Source organism: Myotis brandtii, unplaced genomic scaffold (genome assembly GCF_000412655.1).
Source record: "Myotis brandtii unplaced genomic scaffold, ASM41265v1 scaffold652, whole genome shotgun sequence".
In the NCBI taxonomy this organism is placed as follows: Eukaryota; Metazoa; Chordata; class Mammalia; order Chiroptera; family Vespertilionidae; genus Myotis; species Myotis brandtii.
Genome location: NW_005370529.1, coordinates 796,710 through 807,810, shown reverse-complemented (window position 1 = coordinate 807,810; position 11,101 = coordinate 796,710). Strand labels below are relative to the sequence as shown.

General features: G+C 37.4%; 1 protein-coding gene across 3 annotated transcripts in view; it reads right to left on the bottom strand.

The window, feature by feature from the left end:
- Positions 1-1,809: 1,809 nt before the first annotated feature.
- Positions 1,810-11,101, bottom strand: part of TP63 (tumor protein p63) — a 94,521-nt gene continuing 85,229 nt past the window's right edge. For 2 of the 3 annotated variants that reach the window (XM_005880759.2, XM_005880760.2), the window contains exons 10-12: positions 9,290-9,434; positions 7,866-7,959; positions 1,810-4,957 (exon numbers count right to left, since the gene is read on the bottom strand). In XM_005880759.2, coding sequence (XP_005880821.2) covers positions 4,661-4,957; positions 7,866-7,959; positions 9,290-9,434 — 536 coding nt within the window. In that variant the 3' untranslated portion in view covers positions 1,810-4,660. The remainder of the gene's footprint in view (positions 4,958-7,865; positions 7,960-9,289; positions 9,435-11,101) is intronic. The other variant, XM_014528797.1, reaches the window with a different exon arrangement.

The following is an 11,101-nucleotide window of genomic DNA, read 5'->3' as shown; positions in this document are numbered from 1 at the left end:
GATTTAATTTAATCTGTAGTATTATTGAACATGTAATCAACATGGAATTAATAATGAGCTATTTTACATTCTTTATTTTTATTCTAAGTCTCTGTAATCTCATGTGTATTTTGCATTTACAGCACATCTCAATTTGGAATAGCTACATTTCAGGTGCAGAGAAGTCATTTTTAAATAGTGGCTACCATATTTGACAGCTCAGTATTGGACAATTCCACCATTCTTTCTTTGTCTAAAACTTGAGTTTTTGGCTCGTTGGAATTGGTTGATAAATGATTCCAAGAATGGTAAGAAAAGAAAATGTCTCAAGATTTGGAAAAACAAAATCTTGAAACATTCTGCATTTTAGATTTGTATAAGAGTCCACCAGACTTATGATGATTGAATAAATACATTTTGTCTTTTTTAAAGTAGTTTTGGAACTCTTAAAATAACAATGAGAGAACAGACAAGCTGATTAAAAAATGGACAAAGACCTTAAGAGGCACTTCACTAAAAAAGATATACCAAGGAAAAAAATAAGCATATGAAAAGATGCTCCACAATGCTATCAGGGAAATGCAAATTAAAATGATATAACACTATGCATCCATTAGTAGGGCCAAAATCTGGAACACTGACAAAACCAAGGTTGACAAGAATGTGGAGCAACAGGAACTCTCATTCATTACTGGTGAAAGTGCAAAATGGCACAGCCACTTTGGATGGCAATTTGTATCTCTCTCTCTCTCCCTCTCCCTTCCTCTCTCTGAAATCAATAAAAATATGCTTAAAAAAACCCAAGACTACAGTTAAAACAGAAGTACCTTAAAAGTATATCAAGGATTATCCACTTCATTGCTTCTTCTCTTTCTTTTCATGGCACCATTGTATCAACTATTTCATTTGGGGGGAATCCATCACCTATATTTTAAGGAGTGAGCATTGGAATCTTTTGGCACCCCTAATGTAAGCTCTATGAATGTGTATATATACTGAGTGGCCAGATTATTACGACCACCTGATGTTTGTAGGCAAATTAGCTATAATTCGCGCTGAAGTTGCTAGAGGGCCAGACCATTGTAAATAGGGAAGCAGGTTGTTTACCACGACAGTAGAAGTGATTTTTTTCTGAAGATATGGGTAAACAATGCAATTTAACAGCCTTTGAATGTGGGATATATATAATATGGTGGCATTATAATTAGAAAAATGAACTGATATATTTAAATTGTGCATATTATATACTCTGTTAGTCTATCAAGTTATTTATAAATCGAAGATATTAAATCACTTTCATGCCATCTAATTTTAGCTCATAAAAGAGCTTTTTCATTTCTTTAATAAAATAATTAAACCATTTTGATAGTATTTTATTGACTAAATCAATGTTTATAACTAAAAGGTGATATTTAACACTAAATTTATAGGAGAATGTGCCCAGAGACCACCATCTGCAATGCTGTTCCTGCACACAACCAGAGTAATCTGCATCCCAGCCCCGCAGTACTGAGCTGGGCATCAGGTCACTTCTTAGCACCATGAGAAGGTCACTAAATTAGACATTAGGAGTATCTAATCTCTTTCCAAAGCACACTTATTCTGACCTCAGTCAAAGTATGAAATCTGTGAGGATATTTTTCTGGTCTTTTCTGCTTCATAGATTGGGTAAAATGAGAAAATAATGATTATAATGTTCTGAGATGAGAAGCATCTTGAACCTCTTTAATGTTTTCTCATGATATTTTTCTTCCTCAATGATTAAAAATAAGGCCAAAGGATACACAGACAGACAGATACACACACACATACACACCACCACACACCATCTACACAATTTCTCAATGAATTTTTATTTATTTTTAAATTTTATTGCATGTCTTGGTAAACATTTAGTGGCTTGTAGATTTGCCTCTGGCTCACCAAAAGCCCATGATACAAAATACCAAAAGACAAGCAAGTGAAGCTTAAAAAAAAAAGTATCACATCTCTAAGAAAGAATCTTTCAAAAACATTAATAAAGTATATAAAACATTTGACATTTACTAAGTTTTGTACAATTATAAAAATAATAAAAAAATACAACCCTTAAACATTCAACATCCCACATACTATATTTTAGAGGAATATCAAGAAAACAAATATTAATGGATTTAATGAAGAAAGCTCAGTTCTCCATTTCTGTTTCTCATCACCTCCAAACTAAAACCTTTCCATTTTCAACAAGGCCACAAGGCTTATCCCCTGAACTGGAGGAACATTAAGCCCACTCCCATTTGTGAGCCTTTAATATTCTTTTACCCCATTGTCCTAGCTACTCATACACTCAAAGAGTGTAAGTTTCCATCAGGATGTGAAGCCAGTAGTTGCACTTAGACTTGGCTATTGCCAAATCCATGAGATACAGTACAGGGATTTCTGAGTCCCCTAGTGCCATCTGAATAGTGCTGAAATAGCTCAGAAGTCCTTAAGTTTACTCAAACACTCAGGATAGTAGAAGAAGCCATGTGTCCTCCTAGCTTTGCCAAGACACAGTTTTTGTTCTTCCCCTTAATAGGTTTTCAAAGCTGCCTGCTTGTTCCACAAGTTAACAGTGCTTATTATCATTTAAGCACAATGAAACTTTGAAATCAAGGACTCACTCTCTTGAACATACAAAATAAAAATAATAAAAAAAACAACAACTTTCTCTCCCCCCATCTTAATTATGACATTTTTTTTTCTTATTGACCTTTTAGTTTTACTAACTGGTATCTCCATTGAAATATAAAAAACAATAATAATAATAATAAAAGGTTTCAACTGTGGTTCTGAAAAACCCACTATCCCCAAAAGAAAAAGAAAATAATTGAAACACAAAATATGTAATTTCATACACAAAACATATATACACTTTTCAGATGAAACACATACATTATATTTTAGAGCCACATTAGCCCTTTTGCACTTTAAAATACAAATGGAAGCTTATGTGCAAGGATAGCCCTTTACCAGAAAGTAAAAGATCTTATAGCTCATTAGCATATACACAAAATATTTGTTTTATAGTTTGAAAAATCACATTTGCTACAAAGTATGTTTCTGAAATATTTAGGGGAATATTGTCATATTTTCCCAAACATTGAAGACAACTCTTTGTTTATGTGGTTCAAGCAACAGCTCCCACAGTAGGCTTATCCCCTGAACTGTGGGGAAATTTTTATGTCTATGCATAGTCCAGGAGAGAGATGGATGGGGAATTGGGTTCTCACAGTTACTTTCCAACAAAGTGAAGCTCTCATTGATCAAAAAAGAGAAGTGATATAGTGATTTAACTGATGCCACAGAGAAAAACTAATCTCCTAATTTTGTATTTTCCAAATCACTACTCCTATTTTAAACCTTGAAGAGAGAAAGATAAACAAGCTTCTACATGCAGAATTTTATAGAGTAGGAAGGTCTTTAAAATAAACATTTACCAAATAATATTATCTGTTTCAAAAGGTATTCCAAGAATTTAAATTCATGGTCCACTGAGGTCTCTTACTAAATAGTGGAGATTCAATATTTCCCATATAATATTTCATTTTCCTGGATATTCTGAAGAGCCATTATGACTTCACTGTAAGAACTAGGTAGATGACATTCATTTCAATCAATTCAACCTTAATTCTACCAATAGTAGTAAATGTGCAATTGAGTTTGTCAATCTACTAATAAATTTCAGTTTTAAGGCTTCTATAATGGCCACAAATGTTTTACCAATAAACACTAAGAAATCAGATGTCTGGTATTAAATTTGAGGGGATTATTGATATATCCAGATAGATGATACCAGGTGTTTTTTAATTGGCTGCCGTGGACCCTTGAAGAATTTTAGCCATGACCCATATTCCCCATTCCCAACCAAAAGCAAGAGAGCATATTTCCTTCCTCTAGTGATAATATGAAAATGAACTTTTTCTTATAATTGGATTAACCCCAAAGTGAATCACCATCACTAGTAGGAATGTCAGTAACATAAGATACATCAAAATAGAGAATCGTGTACATATGTATATAGTCACACCCACATAATAAGTAATGGCAAATACAACTGAATCTACCCAAAGGTTTGATGTGGCATTTGTTTAGCATCAAAAGAACTGAAGGGACCTATACATAATTGTCACTCACATGTACCACAAGCTCTAAATAGGTATTACCATACATGGGATCCCTTGAGAGAAGGGGTATAGATAAGCCATCCAAAACAAGTAAATTAAAAAAGTCACTAAGTGCAACTCAATTCTTTCCTTTAAATTATATTTTAAACGATACTCAATGCCCCCCAATCAAAAATATATACTGTATATTTATATATTTAAATATATAGTCTTAGACTATAAGAGTGAAAATGCTTTATAAAAGTCAATGAGAGAGCTCTACAGCTTAAGAAGACACTCACTGCTTTTTCGCTCACTTCTACTAATTCATGATAACTTTCGTCTTGCAAATAATAGATTTGAAGGCTTAAAGCCAGAATCAGAACCAGACAACTGGTTGGACATTAGGTTAATGTAGCCTTTTACTTCTCCTTCCCTTAAGAAACCACACTGAGAAGAGGAAGGAGGTAGGGAGTATGCTTTGAAGGTCAAGCAGTAGTGCCTTGTAGGGTGGTGGGCTGATGGGAAGAGTATGGAAAGAGCTCACACAATAATGCTCACTCCCCCTCTTCTTTGATGCGCTGTTGCTTGTTGCGACGAGCATCCATGTCAAAGTTGAAGTCATTCCATTCATCTCGGGGTGGGAAGGAGATGGTCTGGCGGAGGGTGAAGCGCACAGCATCAATAACACGCTCACCCCGGGTCTCACTGGAGCCCACACTGACTGTAGAGGTACCACTTGGGGTCCGCAGGAGGTGGGGAGGGGAGGAGAAGTCGTGTAGCTGCCGGTGGTCCAGAATGCCTTTCCAGATTGCATGTCGGAATTGCTCAGGAATTTTTAGACTTGCCAAATCCTGTGCAATAGGAAAGGGAATTAGGGAGAATCAGGTCAAAGAGACAACTGACATTTAATCTGTAACATTTTGTCATTCTCCAGTGCTCCTCTGGTTTAACTGATCTGAATTTATTGATCTCTAAATTGGAAAATAAAATAGCTCTCCCATAACCTTTGGCACTGCATATAGCTAAGCAAAAATGCACAGTCTTGAGGTGCCATCTCTGCTTGTGGATAACACTTTGCTCATTTTTTTACTGGTCCCAGTTCCTTCATTAGTAAAGTGGGGACAATAGTTAGATCAGAGGGAAAAAAATGCCAAAACAGAAACATATGGTAAAGTACCTTCCAACTTTCAAATCTACATGGTTCTAGTCACTAGAAGAAGGTATTAATGGAATGACACCACCACTCAAATGAGGATTTGAGAAGACAAGATTACTATCAGTTATTAAAGATTTTCTATGTGCCATCCACTGAACTAATTATTTTATATTCATGATTTCATTTAATCCTCAGATTAGTGGTAGATATTATACACCTATTTTTAGATAGGAAAGCTGAAAGTTAGAGAAGTTGATAAGCCTAAGTTTGCATAACTAAGTGAATGACTTGGGGACTCAGGACAGCCTCTGAGCCCAATAGTCCAATTGCCAAAAGGTCTCTTAGTGCTTAGATAAATTAAAGTATCAAAAGGCAGAGTATGTGCCCATATTCTATGGATGGGAGTAGAAGGCATGACAAATATGGTTGATCTTAACTAAGGTGGTGGCATCTCTTACATTTATCTACAGTAGCTCTTCATTAATTTGTTTCAGTGAGGGCTAATTTTGGAAAATTTATATTATTATTTTTAAATTTTTATGGAATGGCAAGTTGAGTAGAAACAACATTGTTCTTGGAGTTAGAAGACCTTGACAGAGGATCTTTTGTCACTGACTGGCTCTAGACCTTCATCAAGTCACTTATTCTCTACTGGCCCCATTGGTAAAATGGAATACAATTCCTTTTTAGGTCATTGTGGAATAATGTAAATATGGATATGAAATTATTTTGAAAATTATAAACCATACTATATAAATCTTAACCATGTGTATTATTGTTGTATTATTATTAATCCATTCTTGCATCTTAGAGAGAATACTTATGAAAACTCTCAAATTTAATGGCGTTCCTTTTCCAGGAAGGGATGCAAAATAACTTAAACTGATATTGAGAGACAAGCTGAAAAAGAAGTGTTTATTTCCAGTAATGAGATGGAAGAAGCTGAGGTGAGGATGCAGAATTAGATGGCTTCCCAATCTTTCCCAATTTGGGCATTTGCAGTATGGGTACTCCATTTCCTATTCTAGGAGAAGAATATATTATAGAGAAGATGATCCATAAACAGGTAAGTGAACATAATTCTTTATGCTTCTGACACTCCCAATAAGTCCAAAACTCTTTATAAACTAGGCTTCATTAATCTGCATGATTCTGGATAGATTTTAACTTACTATAGACAGGTACGAAAGCTGTGGGCCAGACACTGGCACAAGATGTAGTCAATACCAGCAGAGAGAGATGTACTTGTGGGGAACATCTACAGATCCTAATAGGCAAGGGAACATCCTGACACACTCCTCAGTGGGGACAACGAGCAAGTAGAGGTATAACTTTAAAAATATAGGGAAGAGACTTATTCCCTGTTCCATCATGTAGGGCTCCCAAACAGAGCAACTCCATTGTCTTCAGTGGATGGACATCATTGTAGTTATCTAAAATCTGTCAGAACTAACTATGAAAGCTTTCTCTATAGTTTCACCTTGAGGGAGCAGCATCCAGAGCTGATTTATGGGGTGGAGAGGGGTGGGAATAGGGGCAGCACAGCATATACTGTTTACCACAGGGCTGGGCATTCTCATGCTGCAAGGGCATCTCTGGCATCGGTGCTCAAGGAGAGGAGAAAAAAAGTCCCAATTACAGAAGCAGAGGCAGAAGCTGAGGCAGAGAGGATCTTCTTCCACCAGTCCAAAGGGACTTCTGGAAGCTGGTAGACAGATAGTAAACCCAAAAAGAGCAACATGAAAGGCAGCCAGGGTGGAAAATTAGATTGCCTAAACCAGAACAATACAAGCTCCCATGTGAGCAGCAGTTCAAAACATGGTGTAGCTTGCTCCAAAATACAAACCAAATAATATAAAAGCCAGAGGAGAGTGATTTTGAACCCAATTGGATTAATTGCGGCCCAGAGAGGCAAAGCGATAACCACAAGTTTGCATTGCTACTAAAAAGTAGAGTTGGTATTTAAACTCATAATAAGTAATCTTTCCCAATAATCATGAATTTCTGAGCTCTATTCTGATAGAATTGAAAATGAATGAACATATGGTTTTCACTTAGAAGAGCAGCTGAATCCCTTTAAGGTCCTACTTTAAGGAAAGGCAAAAAAGGCCAATTCATAGAGTTAAAGACCAGAAGTTTACACCTCAGGGTTCTATTCCTGATTCTGACATCAACTCATCATGGCAAATGACTATATTGTTGTCTCTCCATGTCTTAAAGTGAGAATATTATCATACGCTTTCTGCTATCCTCCCTAGGATCTGAAATCAATTAATGAGAACATCCAAAAAGTTCTCTAAATTTAGAAATTATTCATTTCTTGAAGGTGAGAATTAGATCTCTTCTTTCCCACTCTGTACATAGTATGCAATAGACAATTGACTGATCAGACAAGCTGAGGAAGATTGATTGCTAAGCTTCTCATATGTGTAGGCTGTGGTCTAGGAATCTTTTAACGTGTTATGGATTCCATCCAAATTGAGGGTTGGAGGGGATGACAAAAACAAATTTTATAACCAGGGGGATTGTCCTACAAGGTGGTTGTCACCAGAGGGAAGAAATGAAGAAATAAAACTCAAGAGAAAAGTCTAACAGTTACTTACATCCATGGAGTAATGCTCAATCTGATAGATGGTGGTCAGCCCCTGGGTCGTGAAATAGTCCAGACATGATGAACAGCCCAACCTCGCTAAGAAACTGCAGAGGGAGGAGGGAAGAGGAAGGAGGAAACAGAAAAAGAAAGTTCACCCCAACTGCATTGGCAGATAAAGAAAAACCCAACATTTTGCCCTGGGATGCCCTACAGAAGAGACTATGGGTAGATAAAGTGTATGTGGTCCTTGGATTTGAGACTTGGGGATGATAAGTGAGTTGAATTTTAGGTCTATAAAATTAAAATCAACTGTAAGGATTCCTGCAGAGCAGGAGTTTTCAAATGGTGATTGGATTGTAAGGGGTTCTATAAATGTGCCTTAGCAGCCATTGCAGGGGGTGAAAGGAAGGAGTCCAGTGGTCAGCTTCTCAGCCCTCTTGCCTCCTGGCTCTTCACTTCAAAAAGAGCATCTCTACTTTAATTGTTTTGTATTTGAGGGTTCTGGGAATGGTTCTGAGAATGGAACCTGTCCTTAGGATAGGTTCATGAGACCAAGATAAATTTATAGGCCACTATACTACGAAGCCATTAATGCTTTTTGACTTATGTTTTGGTGCTGGTCTCAGACTGATAATACCACCAGTTTGTCACAGAACCAGATGCTGGGTGGGATAAGCTATGTATTTGGCCATCCCTCTGACTGATGCTGATAGTTTCATAGCACCAATCACAAAGAGCTCAATGCATTATTCCAGCAGCCAAATGAAAGAATTATTCTGCACATGAAGCAGAGGAAGATGATGTGTCCTGGGAGTGAGATTTGGGTGCCTATTCTTGCCATCATGGGAAACAGATCTGTCAGGCTCCATGCACTTCTCTCGTCATGCTATCTGAACGCCTTTGCCTGGAGTGTTCCCATTTCCCATATAGCAAAGCAGCAGAGGCCATCAGGTTCTTGAAAGTCCCTGTCATTTTTGCTAACAGGAAAACTCTTCTATGGGCATGCAACTTCAAAATAATCATCCCATGGTGGCTGAGAGCTATGAGGCCTAGAGAGCAAGAAAGGGAGCAGGATAGCAAGTGTACAGCCCTGTTGGGAACCCCAGCCCTGGGCACCAATTTGAAGGCCACAACTGACCTTGTAAAAATGGGAGGGAAGAGGTAGGGAGCAAGTGAAGATGGGAGAACAGGCATGATAAATTATATGCCTATAAACTCACATTTTCACTTTCCTCCATGTTGATTAGGGTCATGTTCCTTAATTAAACACTGATGACCACTCCATAGATCAGAGATAATGGTAGCTGAACTTCAACCATGGGGTTGCTTTCTTTCTTTCCAACTGTGCTATTAACTTTGGACAAGTGTCCACCCTCCACCACCCAGAAATGTTTAGGACAGGCTCCCATACTGTGGCACATACTGTGGACTCACCTGACAAGGCTGCAATCTGTGGGGTACGGAGGTGGGGGGGTGCAGTGGGAGGTGGATGGCATGGAGAGTGGGGGAGGGAGGCCCTGGGTGGGGCTGAGTCCATTCATGTCTCCAGCCACTGGCATGTGGGTGCCCATCATAGGAACTGAACAGAAGCAGGAGGAACAGAGAGGGTTACTGCCATCATCACGTACCAGCATCCTAGTGGTCCATCTTGTCTGGTTTAATGTACCTAATTTACCAGGCTTCCTTTTTAGTCATCTCTCTCACTTCATCCCTTCAAGTACTCTACATCTCATCAATCAGTAGCCACCAAACTAAAGACTAATTACATGCCTCTTGACCTTTGTACAGTCTCTTAGGACAATCTCTTCCCACTTCTTTCTGTATTTCCAATGCTCTGTTCAATTACTCATTGCTCCCGATGTTAATATTTCCCTTGTTGTATTTGCCTTCATGGGTTATATTTCTGTCTCCTTCATTAGTCTAATCTCCTCAGACATGGAGATTAAACCTGTATCTGTCTAGATCCCCACAGATACTAGCATGGCACAGAGCAGATGCACAGTAAACTTAGGTTAAGTGAGCAAATTAAGAAATCTATGAATGAGAGAACAAATATTTATTTTGGAATAGGAAGATTTGTTGTAATATTTGTAGAATCCATAAACCTAATAAGAAGGAATGCAATTAAAATTCTAGCTTTCTTATGGTCCATTTCAGGATTGTATTCATACACTGATTTTTTTTTTTTTACTAAACCATAAACTGTAAACATTCACTATAAAGAACAGCTTAATGTAATAATATTTATGAAAAAAATTGTATTCAGGTCAAAAAAAGGAGCAAAACAACATATATGCAAAAAAATGAATGTAATTTATTTCTACTTTACTGAATAGTAGTGGGCCAAAGGGAAAAGACTTGTGCCACTAACGAGCCATCTAAAGAGCACAGGACTGTCATGTCTCATCAGTTTCCCCTCTGACTTTCCTGATGACAGCAAAGGAAAATTGTGAAGTATAAATAAGAAAAAGTAGGCAAAGTCTGTTATACAAATATGAAGGCCTTATCATTACTACTCTCTGGTCATCCAAAGAAAAACTTGAGGACTCTAAGATCTCATAAGGAAGAAAAACAAAAAAGTGAATGGGTACTTTTCCTTTTGTTCTCAAGGGGTCAGGTTGAGTCTTAGGTTGCATTTATCCCTAGTGAGAGAGCAGCCCCGTTCTAACGTCTTTGGCCTTTGTTGCTATATCAGGCAATCACATCACACACGTCTTCATCTCATTGAATTCTGAATATGTGCCATCAGACCACTGAGAGTCCCAATTCTACTCTCCTTAACTTCATTAAGAAAACCCAGTCTCTTCAAGGAAAAACTGAAAATACAAGTTTAAAGGTGTAGTAAAAATGATGAAGGATTTTGTAAGACAATTTGAGGCACTGTTTTATGAGGGCATTACAGGATATATGTAAAATATTCAGGCTCCTGCATCCCTAAAGATATTATACGTCCTTCTGAATTTTTACCATCTTTTTTTTTTTCTTTCGAGTTTGGGTATCCACTTTGCTAGACTTAGTTCTAGTGGACAAGATAATTATATTTACACACAAAACTATAAAGCAATCATCCACTCGAAGGCCCAAATTTCACATTGTTTTTTATAGTTATACTTAGCTGCTATAAGGGATCTGTGTGTAAATCAGTAAAAGAGAAATTCCTTTCCTTATGTCAGTCATTAATGATTGTGAATGGAATGGAGTAGACAAGTTGAGAAGGCCAAGATTGCAGGGCACAGAATCATAAAA